The sequence below is a fragment of the Brienomyrus brachyistius genome, chromosome 11 (genome assembly GCF_023856365.1).
Source record: "Brienomyrus brachyistius isolate T26 chromosome 11, BBRACH_0.4, whole genome shotgun sequence".
NCBI classification, from domain to species: domain Eukaryota; kingdom Metazoa; phylum Chordata; class Actinopteri; order Osteoglossiformes; family Mormyridae; genus Brienomyrus; species Brienomyrus brachyistius.
In genome coordinates this window covers 23,203,153-23,221,435 of record NC_064543.1, presented here as the reverse complement: position 1 = coordinate 23,221,435, position 18,283 = coordinate 23,203,153, and the positions used below count along the sequence as shown (strand labels likewise).

The following is an 18,283-nucleotide window of genomic DNA, read 5'->3' as shown; positions in this document are numbered from 1 at the left end:
AATTACTGCATGGCCTGTAGTAAAACAATATTGAGGCCCATCTAACAGGCACAAGTGACCTGAATTGCCCTGACAAGCTCAAGGTGCTACTGGGTCGGCTCACATTGGGACATTTTACAGATTTGACCATTCAGATGAGATTCTCAGGACTGCAGGCTAATCTGCCCTATGAGGCGAGAGCTGAGAGCTCCTGGACAGCAGCAGTTGTCTGGTAAAGTCAAAATAAGCCAAGAAGACTGACTGGGAACACCTCCTGAATCAGTCCCTCTACACCACAGACAGTCCTATTTTCACTCACTTTATTAACCCAGAGTGTAAAGGGGGTGACCAGAGGCAGGGATGGCACCTGTACATTCAGCATACAGTCTTTGTCCCTCAACATCATGACACAATCTGGAATATATAAGCCGGCAGGAACCGGTTAACGTTACTGTTCAGCTAGCGACATGCTGCCCATCCCCCACCTGCGTGGCTGAAGCTTACACCTACATTCATCAGGGCAGGATAAACAAGAGTAACGGGCCTGTCGCTGCCTCCATGCCGACAGCTCCTCCTCCTCCTCTGGAAAGGGGGGGGGGGGAGGGTCCTCGCTTCCAAAAAGGAACAGTTGCGGGTTCCCCTCCAATGTGGGCACAGAAGGTCAGATTTTTATCCACACAGCTGCAGAACGAAGCAGCTACTGCTCCATTTCATCCCAAAATGTGAGGCTTCTGCCGTTACATTTTAGATCACGGGAAGGTAAAGGCATTTATTGTACATGTGCCCCCCCATACATATTCTCCTCAGAAGTGTGATTTATCACTGAATGCTTTCCACACACACAACAAAACATATTTACAATATTACGTAACTCTTTTGTTGCATAGTAATAACAAAAAGAAATCTGGGTCTATCAAAATGCATCACACTGGAGCCAGCTGCAGACCAGCGCATTTCCATGAATGCACCTCTTTGCCCTGTCCAGCAACCTTCAATTGGCCGCAGTCCCACACCTGCTATTCATTGTATCTTGCAGGCTCTGGGCCAATAGCAGCTCCTGCTGCAGACCACTGGGAAGCAGAAGGACCCAGCAGAATGCCCCATACAGCGAATGCCAAGCAAAGTCTGCATCATGTGAATCTCTAATCCACAGAAACAGCAGATCGAATAGTTTAATGGCAAGCAAGCACTTTAGTCAAAAAATAAAACTATAAAAACTAAAGAAGACTAAACTATATTAAGCTTTCATAAAAGCACAGCACTCAACACACAAACACAGAGAGGAGTAATTTGGTGTTGCCTGATCATCAGGAATATAAACATAGCAACACTAAGGCTGGTCGTTCAGAGGCAAACTGGGCTGCAACATAAAGGCAGCATATTTAGAGGACTGTGAGGATTTCTGCTCTCGGAGATGGCGAGCGCATTCCAGCACAGCCGTCCAGCGCCTGCGGTGTCACACGGCTTTTTCAAACCCAAAGAAATGACAGGGTCACAGCATCAGGAATTTGGCCCGGTGGCTCACCCTCACGGCTCCGTTTCTTGCTCAAAGTGAGTGTGTGGGGCTGGGATAAAAATAAAAAATAAAAAGTCTAATCTTATCTTTGTGTTTGTAGCCTGCGTGAGGAGGCGCATCGGAATGTGGCCTCTTAAGGTCCTGCCTTCAATTAGAGTGGAGAAGAAATCAGACAAAAGCATAAACGAACGCAGAGGAGCAGTGTCTGGTTTCTGATCAAAGGCAGAGATTGAGCATGGAGTGAAGCAGCAGAGCAGTATCAGGGCTCCCAGTGAAGGCAGCAGAGAGTCAGCCATCAGACTGATGGCAGCAGAGGAGAGTCAGTGTTCAGAGTGATGGCAGCAGAGCAGAGTCAGGGCTCCCAGTGATGGCAGCAGAGGAGAGTCAGCGTTCAGAGTGATGGCATCAGAGGAGAGTCAGCGCTCAGAGTTATGGCAGCAGAGGAGAGTCAGGACTCTGAGCAAAGGCAGCAGAGCAGAGTCAGCATTCAGAGTGATGTCAACAGAGAAGAGTCAGCGTTCAGAGTTATGGTATCAGAGGAGAGTCAACGCTCAGAGTTATGGCAGCAGAGGAGAGTCAGGGCTCTGAGCAAAGGCAGCAGAGCAGAGTCAGCGCTCAGAGTGATGGCAGCAGAGGAGAGTCAGCGCTCAGAGTTATGGCAGCAGAGGAGAGTCAGGGCTCTGAGCAAAGGCAACAGAGCAGAGTCAGTGCTCAGAGGATTGGCAGCAGAGGAGAGTCAGGGCTCTGAGCAAAGGCAGCAGAGCAGAGTCAGCATTCAGTACTGTATTTTGACAATGTTGGGAATTTGAGGTGAACTCACCAAAAGCTACTATTTTTGACTCTGAAATATGTTTATAAAACATATTTTTATCTATCGTTGTGCCTCTCTGACCAGCAGAATCTCAGTGCCAGGCCATGGGTGGAGGAGGCTGGTTATCGCTGTGCTTAGATCATGATGAACAGCTCTGTAGCATGATCTGTCTCCAGCCCTCCCCCCCAGGCAAACGCTAGCTTGTGTGTTGTGTCAACATGCTGGTCGTTAAAGCTGACCAAAGAGGAAAGCCCCAGATTTCCCTCCAAAATAGAACCTCTCGCACCAACTGCTGAGTCACCCCCCACCACACACACACAAACACAAACACACACACACACACACACACACACACACACACACACACTCCCAGAATGACAGCATTATAGCATTTGCAGTAGCAGCAGATGCTGGATCTCAGCGTTTGTGGCAAGATTGCACCCTGCACAAATCACCCAATCTCTGCATCACCTTAAAATCAACGTCAACAAAGGAGTCGTCGAGCATCCAACAGAGAATCATGGGAGAACAGACCTGGCACCCCAAGCTGTTCTGGCACAGCACTGGCTACAAGGTGTGGCCACAGCCAGCACTGTCCGTGGGATGTGGCCACTGAGGCCAGGGCGGGGGTGATAACTTCCCCAAAGAGGACTAAAATACTCCCTGCCCTAGGGAAAAACAAGGCTGGGTTGGGGGTTTGGTTCTCTGACTGAGACACCTTTAACCAGCCCCGGACAGGTGAACGAGGTCGCGGCTGCCACACAGACATTTAATTCCAGGCTAAAACTGTTTCTCCCAGTTCTTCTGTCACCTGGCCAAGAACAAGGGCTGTGGAACAACAGCTCACATAAAGCAGATTGAGTTTCTTCAGCCTGGTTGCTCTGACCTCTTTCTCACACCCTCCCACCCCCCCACACGACGCACTGAAGGATAAAAGGATAAGGTGGGGGAAACTGGCACTGCACGGCCTTCCAATTTGCCCCCGGCAGCTCCAGCACACCGTGAAGGAAGCCATCCGGCAGACACTGCGGGGACATGAGTCACGTCTGCGCTGGGCTGCAGGGAGCGAATCTGTGCTTCTGCTCGCCAGCGCCCCCCTTTGACGGGCATTTGCAAGGCTCTCTTTGCCCCTTCTCTAAGTTTAAATCCCCAGGGTTTAGCATGGGGCCGGAGGTGCCAAGAACGGCCTCTCTCTCCTTATTGTGGTGCAGGAATCCAGCTCACAGCCTGCGCTCCTAGGTCAGGAAAGGAGGAGGTCCTGGAGCTGGCAGGGAAGCTTGGGTTTCAGGCTCGGCATGTGGGTTCACTCGCCCCCGGAACGTCTCAGGATAGGCTCAGCTGGTGACGCACCAGAAACATGCAACAGCCACATATCCCATTGCACTTTTACATCCCAATCCTGGGTAGACTGTCCTAAGAGCAGAGAGCTTGAAATCAAACAGCAGGAGTGAAAATCAAAGGAGTCATCACAAGCAGTCTGACCTGACACAAAGAAGAAAGCTTTTGTGTGATTAAGTGAACGCAGGTGTGTGTCCATCTCCATTATGTCTCCCTTATGCCACTAGTGTCGTGTCAGTACTGGCTCTGACTGGTAGCCGGGACGCATTTCCACACACACGACAACGGGCATGTAACAGTTTTGAGTTTGTTAAGTAGCGCTTTTTGATAGAGAATGTTTAGGTTCATGATAAAATAAGCTCCCATTCACAATTTAGCATTAGTTGACACATTCTTTTTGACACATACAACGTGCATACAGTATGTCAAATGCAGCTCTGCTGAAGTTTACAGTGCGTTGTAGCCCCTCCCCACACTCTGACATCACGGGTTCACAGTTTCACAATGGCAATTCTGAGGTGCTGGGCCAGAGCCAGTTTTTCGGGTGCAGTACCAAGTGATCAGTGGTGGAAAAGCATGGAACCAGCTCCAAATTAGGCACCGGCACCAGCACTATGTTGGTGGCAAAGGGCTACGTGTGTGTTACTGTATCGCTGAACGGTCTGCAGAAGCCAAACCAAAGCAGGGTGTGACATACTGTCTCACACTACACAATAAAAAATAAACATTAGTTGCTTTACCAAGGTGGAGCCAGGCCCATTAGGACATTCTGTAGGCATTGGAGCAGCTCATTAGCCAAACTGAACCTCTCAGGGGGATCGTTGGGACTGTCCCTTCACCAGACAGCGCAGTGGGCAGAAGCCTTGCCCTGCTACACGAAGCCCTCACTTGTGCCATCGGGGGTAACCAGAGCTGTTAGCCAGAAGCAAGGCCCTTTAGCTGTGTACCGGTCAAAACAATCTCGGATTGCATTTCTGCACAGAGGACAGGAAGAGGTGGGTGCTCGGGATATAGAAATAAAGGATTTATTGCTTACAGATCTGGGTCACAGATAATGACAATAATCACTCACAGAACACAATGGTATAAAAGCACAGGCACCACGATGTGGTAGGTGAGTAAGGGGCATGCGAAGCTGCTTTTTAAACATGCCCTCTCCTGATGTCCCCAGAAGCGGCATATCATTGCCTTTTGAGGCAACATCAACGGCGCTGAAGGTGACAGCCGCAAACACAATGCTTAAACAGCTGCAATCTGCAAAATGCAGACTCTGGAGACAAAAGTCAGTGAGCCCCTAGTCCACATTCACTAGTACTGTGGTCCTGTCCTGGTTAAAAAGCAGCTCTTTGTGACCGGATAGACAAGAGTCGGTCCCACTGAACCCCTCTCAAACACATGCACCTATGCTGCGTTCCATTTGAACTCATAATTCATAAATTCCAAGTTCATAGTCGGAAATTTCAACTGGAACACCCCCTCAAGTCGGAATTCCAACTCATGAACTCGGAGGAATCAACACAACCCTGACCTCAGAATCTAAGATGGCTACGCCCTTTATCAACAGAAGTTAAAGCTGTAGTACTATACTGTTTATTAGCACTTACATCTTATTTGAAGCTCATTAAATCGGTCTTACACACAGTAGTGTCCAATCGCTATCTGTGGACATGTTGCTATGGTGTTTTATGCAAAAAATATCACGTAATGTGTTTTTATTCACTGATATTGCTAATAATGGCTAACAATTAACTGGGCTAGAACTGGGGACAGTTTCAGTATGCAGGACTTAAGGTAGTCTAAAGGCCATTTAAACTGGGGTAAAATAAATCTGACAAGTTAGCTGGGAAAGCTTTTTGAAACGGGTCCCTGGTATTGTTAAATGGCTTTCCAACTTGCTGTAGTGGAACGCTGTTAATTCGTACATAACGTTATTCCCAGTTCAGAGTTCACACCTCCAAGGTAAATGGAACGCAGCATTATGAACTCAAGGCCTGTCACATTCAGTACATTTTTCTAAGTTGAGTAACTTTATGTTATGGCTCGACTACACCATTTAATCAGACTACTGTCCTTGTCCCAATATACTTACATGGTAAGTACAGTTGCACCTCTGGGACCAGGGTTCGAGTCTCCACTTGGGTTACGTGTGTGTGGAGTTTGCATGTTCTCCCCATGTCGTCATGGGGTTTCCTCTGGGTACTCTGATTTCCCCCCACGGTCCGAAGACATGCTGAGGTTAATTGGAGTTACTAAATTGCATGTGTGAGTGCATGGTGTGTGAGTGTGCCCTGTGATGGACTGGCCCCCCATCTTGGGTAGTTCCTTGTCTCGTGTCCATAGCTTCCAGGATAGGAAGCTGCGATTTTATTGTAATAAATATTGGGGTATTTATGTAACAAAAAAGGGACTCAACGTCATTTCTCACAAACTCGTTTAGGAATGATTTAAACAGCAATTAAGGACGGAAATTATTATTATTATTATGATTGTCTTCCAGAATGCATGCCGCAATCATGCAAAACCAGCGGAGGTAAACATGTACAACTGCTTCTTAAACATATATTAGATAATCCTGAAAATGAGTAAACACTGAAATCGCAAAACCTGCGTTTTTTTTTTTTCCTACGATAGAGTATAAATGTTTTAGCGAAACAAACTAATGGTAAAAAAAAGCCTGCTCTAGCTGACTAGCGATGTAAGAATTGTATGTGCATATCAGGTGATGTTGGTATTCATATCACACATTGTAAAGTCCTATAATAAACTACAGTCATTTGTCAAATTCAATACAAAATACCCCGCCTCGCTTTGTAATGTCATTTGGCACCGGTACCAGTGGAAAACCAACACCTTGAAGTACTGTATTTTTGGTACTTTCTTGACTGTGGAGCACGTGCAGAGCACCTAGGCCAGTTTGTGTCCGATTGAACGTATACATGCAGGAGTAAATCGACTCCCAATCTCATTATCTGGGTTTCTTAGTGCGACTAAGAGAAATTCGATTTAGTATGATTTCAGTTGGACTAATATGTTTACTTGCACTTCAAATGTCTGGTTTTAATCGGACTAACACAATAATTCGATTTTCTTAGTGTCCATGTAAACATACTGAGTGTGAACCAGCTGTGGGTAAGACTCTGGCCCCCCTCATCAGTCCAGGATGTTCTCCCACCCCCTCAGTCTGCTACATCAGTCTTATTGGGGGGTGGGAGGCAGCCAAGGCTGAATGCACCTCGTAGGCATGTGTTTTATGCTAATGTGGCTAATACATAGAAGCTTACTTCCACACCCGCTGATTAATGAAGACTCTCTGCAGGAACAAGCCAGCCGCTATGCCATTCCTCCTCTGGGGTGTGTTTCCAGTGCGATACATCCTTCTGTGTTTATCTCCAAAGCCGGAGAAAGGCACTCTACGGGCAATAACTCAGAACACATTCTTCCATACCATACTCCACTGGAGCAATCTGATCATGGTTAACTGCACAGGTACGCTCAGAGCTTTGTGTTACACTGCTGTGTGAGCTTCACTTTCATCTTGTCAGTCTAATAACTGATGTTTCCCCCAATGCAAAGCACCTTTGCTGACGCTCAGTGTTGTCGAAACAGAGCAAAGAACCCTCAGACCATTTCCCTCATTTCTGTTTGTCTTCCAGTGAGTCATGAATGCCAAAATACACAGCAATGTGCATGTGTGAGCTGTCTGCTCAGTAAAGCTGCCCCCCCCCCCCCCCCCCCCCGGCTGGATCCTGACAAAGAAGGCAGGGGTGATAGAAACAATGCCCCCCCCCCACCCCAAACAGGGAAGAAAACAACAGGAGGGGGACCACAGGCCTGAACTCATCCGTAACCATAGCCAGCTGCCAAAGGAGCAGAGTGGGACAATCAGTCAGTTTCTGTATGACAGAACAAAGGAGGGTCTGTCCCCAGCACAGCCGCAGCCAGGGGATCGCGGGAAAGGCTGAAGCGGCACAGCATTACTCCAACCCCACACTGAACCGCCACCCCCAGCTCGTCTGGGTCTGGGGTCAGGCATTGTCCACCGGGCAAATGTGAGCGTCTTACCTGTCAGCATCCCCCTGGCCTGTAGATGCGTTGCGATGGAGAGTCTCTCTCACAACGGCCATTCCATCGGGAAGCCTGTTGAGGCGGCGCGTGTACAAACTCAGACCCCCGTCAGTCATGTAGCTGCAGGGATAGACAGACAGGTGGAGGTGAGCAGACGCAGACTGCACCCTAGGTGTGCCTCCCATTGCCGCCATCTGCCAGACTGAGTAAGCACAGGCTTGCACAACACTTCATGGAACTGCAGAGCTTTCTGCTAACGTGCCATTCTGTCCAGGTCAAACACAAGTGAATATAACACAGATCAGAGGGGGGAACTGCATGCACCATTAACAGGCAGGAAGCATTATTCATTTCATTTTTATCCCAAACAAGAAATTTGTTGTAAATTATGCATTTGACACTGGAAGTGAAAGTAGCCCTTTCACACTGGAAAGAGTACCATTAAAGGCGATTTAACAATACTAAGCTGCCAACCAAGGCCAAAGCAAATACGTTAAACACAGCGACACCAAAAAACTTCAAATCAAACCATCTGATTTTGTTACAGCTCTGTGAAAGGTATGTAAGATGATCTTCTCTTAATAGATAGATTTTTTGGTCAAATGGGCAAGAGTGGCTATACAGTATGGTCAAATGTCTCGACACACCTACTGAAGATCATTTGTTTTTCAACAAGAAAATCACCCTAAGAACACCTCATGGTTATATACTAAATATTTTTTTGTGAACAACTGCGACAGACAACCTGGTCCCTGCAATCCCTCGACTAAAACCCTATACAGCTGGTTTGGAATGAGTTGGATCAAAGAATATGAGCAAAGTAGCCAACTTGTGCCCAGAACTTGTGGAAACTCCTTCAGGACTGTTGAAGAAGCATTCCAGGTGGCTACATCTGGAAGCTGCTTGAAAGAATTCCAGGAGCCTGCAATGCTGTCATCGAAGCCAAAAGGGGCTATTTTGAAGAGTCTAAAATTTGAGAAAATTGTTGAATATTTCTCTTGGTCATTGAAATATTTCATATGTATTTCTTCATTACCTTGTGGCCTTTTACTTTTACTAGCTAAAATAGAGACAAACGCATGAAAAACAGGCGTGTCCAGACTTTGGACTGGTACTGCAAAAGCAACCGCAACAAAAGTGGAACAATAAAACGTTTCAACTCTTACACATCTCCACAAGACAACCTAAAAGCTACACGCCAATGAGATTCTATATGTTTTTCTGTCAAACTGTATCTGAGTTTTTTTCTCCCGCTCGAATGACAAGGTGGCTGCAAGTTAATGATACATCACAGCTGAAAGTGGCCATTTCTGCTCTGTTGCATGTGGAATGATTGTGGCTCGGTGAAAAAAGTACAAACCTATTAGCCATTAAGCTTTGCCAATTTCCTGAATCAACAAACACTCACTATGAATATGTATCCTCTGAACACATCCCTACTGTCTTTTAAAGGCTGCCAAGTAAGGCATCTCGTCAGCACATTAAGTAATAATTAGCAGATAACAAAGATTCACTCTGTTTAAAGGGATGTTTGGAGCCCAAGTGGGGCTTATCTAGGACTGATAGAAACCAGTTTAAACCCAGCAGAGGGCTGCGGTATCCTTTGCATGCAGCTGTCAGGTGGCGGATGAGTATGGCGCGGCTTTGTGTGAACTCCTCTCTGAAGCTGAGATCCTGGAACGCTCCCAGGGACCTGGACGAATACTGTTCAGAACCGCTGAATCACTCTAAGCAGGCTAAAAAAGTGACGCTGCACTCCTTTTCTCCGCTCCAGGTAGGGAATGTAAATAAGGGAACCACCCAAGGACAACAGATAGTGTGTCACAAAGATGTGAACTGAGCGACTTGTGAAAACAAAGGGGTGGGAAGGAGACCCAGTTCACCTGAGCTCTGGCAGCTCAGAGGCACCAAGATCCCAGCTTTAACAGAAGATACATATAAGTCAATTCAAAGGAAAATGATTTACAGCACTTAATACATAAAGATAAAAATAGATTAATCAGAAATATATATCACCATTGTGACCAGTAACCGTAAAAACAAACCATATATATATAGAATAAAAAATTTAAAAGAAACATCAACAAAGGGTATTTCAGCAGGAAGGCAAAAGTACTATGAAATTAGGTGACATACCTTTCTGCATTGAACATTTAAACAACGTAAATCCGGCTCCAATCAGAGAAATCCAGGAAGGGCAGGTAAAAGAGTGAAATATCCAGTGGAAGGTTCAGTGCTGCTGTGTACAGGCTGAGTATGGGCGTCCCAGACAGGCAGGCATGTGATCGGGAGACCACATGTGCGTGTGTGTGCGCGCCTATGTCTGTCTGTGTGTGTGTATTGGAATCCGTCCTCTCTTCGCTCCTGGTGTCACTGGAAGGGCTGCCCCTCCATCAGGCTGGGAGGAGGAGGAGGAGGAGGAGGAAGAGCCCCAGGTCTAGTCTGGAGCATTGAATCACCACGGCATGTTGAAGCAGTGCGAGACTGAGGCAGGCTGGGGCAGGAGAGCTGCGGGGCCTTTGCAGAGGGGGAGGGAGGTGGGAGGAGGGAGGGGGCCGGGACACGTGGGGGCTGATGGGGGAGGTGGGCAGCTCTATTGCCTGGGGTCCTGATTATTATGAACGGTGAGCGCCTGACTTTGTGCCCTTCCTGCAAGTAGTTAAGTGCAGACAAAAGCTCACGAAGACGCGCTGACAGAGCTTTGTTCAGACGGGATGACAGACAGCCGGCAGGAGTCGCACTGCTCTGCAGCAGCTCAGACGAAGAGCAGCTTCGTTTCGTTCTTTCCATTTAGTAAACTGCCCAGGAAACTAAATGTGAACTGAAATGTCAATTTATTAAACAAAGACATTTTGAGAAAAGTGGCTTATTATAGCGAATGCAGTGAGCCTTTGGACATGAGGAAAGGACAGTTCAGGTAATAGGATCGTAATAATAATGAACATTTCAGTTACAGTTTAAATAAAGGTCCTCTGATCTATCTATCTCTCTCTCCATCTCATCTCTCTCTCTCTCTCTCTCTCTATATATATATATATATATATATATATATATATATATACACACACACATATATATATATACACACATATATATATATACACATATATATATACACACAAACACACACACACACAGTACTGTGCAAAAGTCTTAGGCACTCAAAATAAACGTTTAATGCTATTTATCTGAGTAGTAAGGGCACAAAAAAATATAATTTAACATAAGAAAATATAAAAATTACGAGTAACACAATAAAAAATAGTAAAAATGTCTTCTGTTCTCCAAAAAGTTACTGATATCTACTTGGATAGCTAGATGAACACCACTTCAGTTCCCAAACTTCTCCTCAGTGGCACCTGAACCATTCTATGTATTTAATAAATTTCACCACCAGCTCGCTTAATTAATTAACTTAATTAGTTAAAAAATGAGCGCGATACTGAATAGATATATGAGGTGGGCTAGTGGTCAGGTCAAAAAACACACGGGTGTGTTGTACGGTTGCTGGAAATAACAGGGTTATTTTAGCAGAGGGTTTGAAATGGCTAAGCTGACACACTTTGTTAGGTGTAACAGCATAGTTTTACATCAACATGACAGTTATTTAAACATATATTTTTTTTGGCTGCTTAAGACTTTTACACAGTACTATATGTATATATAGGTCTAAATAGATCTGTGCTATTAAAAAACAAGAATTGTTCTTGACCACCGATAGTAATTTGGATATAAGGATTTCAGCTGAGCTCATTCCGGTACAGTCAAGTGAATGAAACTGTCTCAGTTCCTCTGCTGAAGCATTCAAATGAGGAATAGCGATAGGGGAAGTGTGACACAAGGTGAAGGAGCCACACAGTAATAATAAATAAAGCCTCTGTGAGCAGAAAAGTGAGGCAGCAACTCAGGGAACTGTAAACACACATTTGTACATGGAAAATGTGATTTAACATTGACAGCAGATTATAATTTTTCTAAGAATTACGATAATCCGCCCTCCCCCCATGATTAATGGGAATATATTCCTGTGATGAGATGCACCATGCAAACAAGCTAAAGGCAGAAAAACCAGCTGGGTGGGTAATGTGTGGCTGCGGTCACCTGTGAAATAAACTGCCACACCAGCAAGAAACAATAACAGCCTGTCATTTCCACTTTAACCCTTTGATGTCTGCAGGCAGATCCAAAAGGGTCCTCTCAAGTAAAAGGGTACCTTCATCCCAAGTTAAACACATAGAAAATCATCAGATTTTTCCATATGCCAATCAAAATATTCAGGATTAAAACATCTGGAATAATACGGGGTTTAAATTGCATTGTCCCACAAATCCTCTATTACACAAAAATCAATCTAGATGATGGCAGTGTTTCAAAATATTTACTGATGATTATTAGTGGAAAATCTCATATAAATGGTACATAAAATTAAACTGTCCCTCAAAAACCGTTATACACAAAAGCAAATAGGAGGAATAAGCTCCTCTGTCTGGAGGACACCATGTGTTTATCTGTTTGTCTGGAATGCCTATAGGCTCCATTATCACTGACCTGCACAAGCCAACACAAACAAAATACAATGACCTTCTATTAAATTCCGTGAACAGTATTGGTTTAACATGGTGTTTCTCTCAAATTCAAAACAATTACAACATATTTCTTACACATGTGGCTACAAAACATCAATGTGGCGAATTCCAAGCGTATATCACAACATGCACCCACGTGTGGCCTGAGAGATTCCGTCCCTGTGAGCATAGCCCCCCAGTACAGTATCTCAGCCGGTTGAACACTGTAACACCAGCAGGGTCACCTTGCCCTATCGCAGCCACCTTTATACGTTTGTCTTGAAGAGAAGGGATATTGCGTTTCCTCTATACTGGTACTGGACCCTCAAGCTAGTGCAGAACAATAAAAAGGCAGGTATAAGCAACAAATGAAAAGGAGAAGCATGCAGGTGCCTGTTTCAACACGGCCAGATATGGCAGTAAAACAGCACAGAGCTCCAACCATCATGAGGCACCATCGCAGACAGAATTACGATCTATTTCATGCAAAGCTGGGAGAATGCCAAATGATCCAGCCCTCAGTAATAAACCGGGGAATACAGACAGACAGCTCCCCGCCTCTGTCAGCCTGCTTTTGAAACGTTTCGGCGAGAGTATAAATATCATATCAACATTTATTTTCCAGACACCATGGTTTCTAATAAAACAGGAATGCACATAAAAGGGCTACATAAATGGGAAAAAGAGACCGTAACAGCATATAAGGCTATAGTTTCTTTTTTTGGAAAAGTTACTGTCTGTAGCAGAGAGCAAGTAGATTTTCTGCATCACTGAAAAGCTCCCTGCTAGGATGCTTGCTTGGAAAACCAAACTCAGAAATGGAATTCTGTAATTGGCATGTTCCCTGTGCATATTACCATTTTGGCCCAAATATACAGTTTTTTTCCCCAAAAATGTCATATAAGAAACTGGGGTCATCTTACATCCAAGGACTAGAATTTAAATGTCTTTTAAATTCGACGCACAACCGGACTACGATCCCTGAGGCAAACTTTTTCTTTTATGATCCCACCCATTGTCCATGATTGGCTGATATAATGTGACAACACTGGGGTCGGTCAGCAGGACTAGGTACAGTATGCAGTTACTGGCATGCTTTGCAACACACTGCATGTACGTTTAAATTGCGTAAATTAACATGTGTATTTGTGTATTTACGTTAGTAGTAAATGTCATAACTGCATAATATTTGCCATGGAATGCATGTGTTTCATTAGTGTGTAACTAAGTATCATGCAAATCGATGACTTCCCTGTCTGTGCTGCTGCTAATATTAAACAAACAGTGACTGTTAATAGCAGTTAAGAGAGCAGCTTCCATCTTAAAAGAGCTGTCATCTCCTTTATTAGAATGACCCAGCCTCCCCCCTGCCATCCTCAGAATGTTCTACTGAGGGACCACTGAGAACATCCTCTGCTGCTGGTTCGGGAACTTTAGTGTCGCTGACTGCAAGTCTCTGCATCGGACAGTGAGGACAGCAGAGAGGATCATCAGGCCTCCACTGAACTGTACAGGAAACATGTCGTCCCCCGTGCATGCAGCATGACTGCAGACTGTTCACCCCCATCATCTGGCAGAAGGTTCCGGAGCATCCGAACCATCACTGCCAGACACTGCAACAGCTTCTTCATCAGTCTCCCCCCCCCAACTTCCCTACAATGATCCTGCCTTTTGTTGTCTGTTCGCCCTTTTTTAATTGCACTTCACATTCTTTATTCACTTTACTCTTTTGTGTGTGTGCATGCACCACCGTAAACACAAACACAATTAAACATAGCTTTGTACACTATTTGTATTGTATTATTTGGTAGATGTCATACATTTATTTGTTGTATTTGTATGTCTGTAAATCACCATAAGGGGCCCAAGGGAAACGGTATTTTAGTTCACTGTGTACATGTACTTGGATGTGTTGACAATAACTGTTGAGTCACAGCAGGGACCCCTTCAGTCAGCCATGCTGCTTATAGCAAAATCTTGCTATCAAGGTTATTAGCATACGTTTGTGACTGGGGTGCTTGTCACTATGGAGTGATATTGAAAAGGAAATGAATGCAGAATAGACAAGTGGAGTGAGGTCAAGACTGACACGGATACTGGCCGACAGGAACCAAACAAGTGGTGTGGATTCTTCAAGCAGAACTTGGTTCCAGAAAATCAAAAACAAATCAATTCTAAAACATCAGTAAATGTTTGACATCGATAAACAACAGTAAACAATCTGCATAAACAAAAAACTCAGTGTCTTGGTTCTTCAGATGGTCATCAGGGTGGAAAATTACACAGTACTGCCACCTAGTGGTGTGATAGTAATAGATATCAAATTCGGAATTATTAAAAAAAAACAGCCGGCCAAGGTTTACATACTGGGTTTTGTTTCTTTTCAAACCATAAAAAAATGTGACCTTCCTAACTGAACAGGTTTTCATTGATGCTAATGAATAATTTAATGCCATCTGAAGAATTATTTGCTAATTTGAGAATTGTTTCTGGTCCCGACACACTAACAGAATCAACCGCCAATATGATTCACTGAGTAATATATCCCTATATGACAGAGCAGCAATAAAAATAAACCCATTTTTATTCACACAAATGAATCAGTAATATTTTTTCTGTAGGATGCATATATTAGCTATTATTAGATGGAAATATGTAAATGCTTCATAACACATCAAAGCTAACGATACTGAGTGGGCAGAAACACCAGACAGCAGCAGAGAGCTCCAGATCTCCTGGCCCTGCCCTGGTGACCAGCTCCGCATGCGCGTGCAGACTCACCCACTGATGACATCATCCGCCCTCACGTTCTTGTTCAGGACGTCTCCGTCGCTCATGTACCCTGTAGCGTCCATGTTCATGCCCTCCAGGTCCAGCTCCTCCACCTTGTTGGCTAGGTCCATACTGCAGATGGCGCTGCTCCGTGTAGCCAGCTGCCTGCGGAGGGGGCCTGAGTACAGGTAGCGCCCCCCATCTGCACTGACCAGGCGGCTGGCGGCGGCCCGTGCTGGGTAGCCATTGGCTATGGAAGGGGCATCACCTGCCTGCAGCCGGGGGCTGGACTGGCCCAGTCGCCACGGCAGCGGTGTGGAGCGGGATGTCAGACTGAGGATGCTCCGCCCGCTCATCTCCGTGGTGACACTGCTGTCAAAGGTCGTCTCCAGGGTGCTGGGGAGAAGACGAGAGGCGTGGCAGAGTGGAGATTAAACAGGGGGGTGGGCAGACAGACCCCTGCTATCTTTCACACAAACTCCCCCAAGCAGCAAGAGCTTTAGCGGCTCCTTGAGTTGCCACCAGAGGGAGGTCTGCAGAAAGTCTCTATGCTAGCAAAACAGACAGGGAGGTTCTACTGTATATTATCTGGGGCACCAGCCACCCAGCTCCCAGGAAGCTTAAAATAGACACAGGTGTCTGGAACATATGGCCAGGGAACATCTGGACACAGCCAGACTCCAGGGAGTTTTGGTTGCCTGTTTTTTTTTTTTTTAGGCAGCGTAGGAGTGCCCAGTGAAATGCCTGCTTTCAAATCTTCACGATAGTGTGGAGCGTAAACAGGCCCATTCCCTACCTAAGCTGGCTCTGTCATTGCGACAGCAGTGCTGAAGCTCAGCCTTTCTCAGGCTCACACTGGCCAGTGCAGGCTAAGCCAGAACGTTGCCTCTGGTTTCAAGGCCAAGTAAAAATAAGCACTGGCTCTGAAGAAGGGCCATTCCGGAGCAATTTCACAGCTAGGTTGGACCCTAAGCCAGCGAGCAATGCGCTGTTCTTTTATGTCTGAGGCAAAGACGGTCCAAACGTCAAAGGAAAATGCAGTGCCAGTCAGTTCTCAATCCAAATGCTGAAACAGACTGATGAGACTGAGCGTGTCCCATTTTCCAGTGATGACAGTACTGTCCACACAGAACTGTTACTTTCATATATTTCACTGCCATTTGATCGTTTGACTCTACTACACCCCAGTCCCCCATAGTCCCTCACTGGTTTTACATTCGCCCCTTGATCTTATTAAACTGCCATGCAGAGGTAGGCAATCTTGTCCAGAAAGGGCCCATTGTGTCTATGGATTTTTGCTATAATTCCCTAATTAGATTACTAATTAGAGGACTGATTGGCTGAAGAGTCCTCACACCTGAGTTTGAACAGCCAAGCTAAAGGTCATCCCAAAATCTCGCATACACACTGGCCCTTTGAGGATAAGATTGCCTGCCCCTGCTTTAATGGAAAAGCATCACATCTTAGCAAACATCCAGCAGAGGGCACTGTCCCCACTGTTAGTTGGGTACACATATTATTGGGCTCTGGGAAAAAATGTGGGTTCCTCCTACGAATTAGTATGCACAGGAGCAGTACATACAGTTGCTTGTACAAACAGCTGAACTCCTTAAAAACCTCAGCATGTGTTTTGACCTGGGTCATTTATACACCTACACATTAAAACAACTAGAAGCGGTAGGGGCATTGAGCCTCTTTGACTGCAGGAGGCACTGAAACATACCTGTGTGTGATCTGGGTCCCCCGCAAGCTGGACATGGTCTCCTCCAGGTTCTGTCGGAGGTCTGCGATGTTCTTAACGGTTCGTAGCCGTCTAGTCTCGGGGTCCTCACCTAATTGAAGAGATTTTTCAGTGGACCCACCCAACATTTATTGCTGTACCACCAGCAGACCTGGCATCTGAACTGAACAAGTTCACAGCACAAACATGCAGCCCTCTGCTGTCTTTCACCAGGTCACCAGGAGCAGTCGACAGCCATGTGGCATGGTGCAGCACACCTGGTGAGAAGGCAGAGCCAAAGCTGCCAAACTAAGGAGCAAAGACCAAAAACCCAAACCAGCCCATTCAGAGCATTAAAGCGGCCAGAGCCGTCAATTCTGAGACGCAGATCTGCAGGACTGTTCCAAAGCCTACACCCATTATGGGAGCTTTTATCTGCTATAATCTGACCCATCCTCACTGTGGTAAAACAAGCTGACAGATTGTTTATTCAATATCAACATATCATACATGTTTAAAAGGGCACAGGGCACGGTTATGAAAGAATCTGTGCCTGTAATAAAAACTTTACTAACAACGGGCATGGTTCATGGACGAGCACGTCCAGCATGGCTGTCAGCATTTGCACAAATCCACCTCCCCTCATATCTCTGCTAAATGTTTAGCACAACTTCCCAGCACCCAACAGGTCATTCTTTGGGTTCTGCTGCCTTAATTGTGGAACCAGCTACCCCAACAGACAGTGGGGGCCAGCCCGGCTTGCTTTGCCACTTCTCACATATGTTAAGCTCAGTAGGATCTTCTCGTTTAGCTGGATGATGCTTTCAGACATGCAGGTCTTCTGCACATACAGCTGGTAGGTTTAGCTGCACCTGGGTAAAGTCACCCTCCCACTGAGTCCTACACTGCTTGGTGGCACCAGCCACAACTAGCTCCTTCCTCAGGGCCAGGATGCAGCTCTTCCATTGGTCCTGAACCCCTTGTAGGTAAGTGTGATCTCACCTGGCTGTGGCTGAGCCCCCACTGCCTCTTCTTGGCATTACCCTGAAGCCCTGCTTTACACTGTGCAGCTGCACCAACCTCTCACCCTGTTTATCCTCTCAGCTTCTAGCAAGTCTTAGTATGGAAATATGGCGCATAACCTTAACCATAAGTAACCAAACAAAATAAAAAACTTTTGTCATTATTACTTTTTTGATTGCAGTCACTGATCTTTCTATGGACCTGAAAAATGGTCCTCATAACGTCAACATAACAGGTTTTTATCACATTGTGGGGACATTAAACACACACACACACGCACACATGCACGCAGAGGCACATGTACGGTATACCTATCCTTATGGGGCCCGCTCATTCACTTCTATGGGAAAAATGGTAACGCTACCTATGACAACCTTAACCCCCACCCTGCTATAATCATAACCAAGCAAAATACAAGAGTTTTTGCATTTTTTGTTTTTTCATTGCAGTCACCGATTTTTATAAAATAGAGTTTTCCCTTATGGGGACCAGGA

General features: G+C 45.6%; 1 protein-coding gene across 3 annotated transcripts in view; it reads right to left on the bottom strand.

Annotated features, from left to right (window-relative positions):
• The window catches only part of nav2a (neuron navigator 2a), a 98,184-nt gene that overhangs the window by 34,824 nt on the left and 45,077 nt on the right, over positions 1–18,283 (bottom strand). For all 3 annotated transcript variants that reach the window (XM_048969622.1, XM_048969624.1, XM_048969623.1), the window contains 3 exons: positions 16,770–16,878; positions 15,056–15,442; positions 7,707–7,829 (listed from right to left, as the gene is read on the bottom strand). In XM_048969622.1, coding sequence (XP_048825579.1) covers positions 7,707–7,829; positions 15,056–15,442; positions 16,770–16,878 — 619 coding nt within the window. The remainder of the gene's footprint in view (positions 1–7,706; positions 7,830–15,055; positions 15,443–16,769; positions 16,879–18,283) is intronic.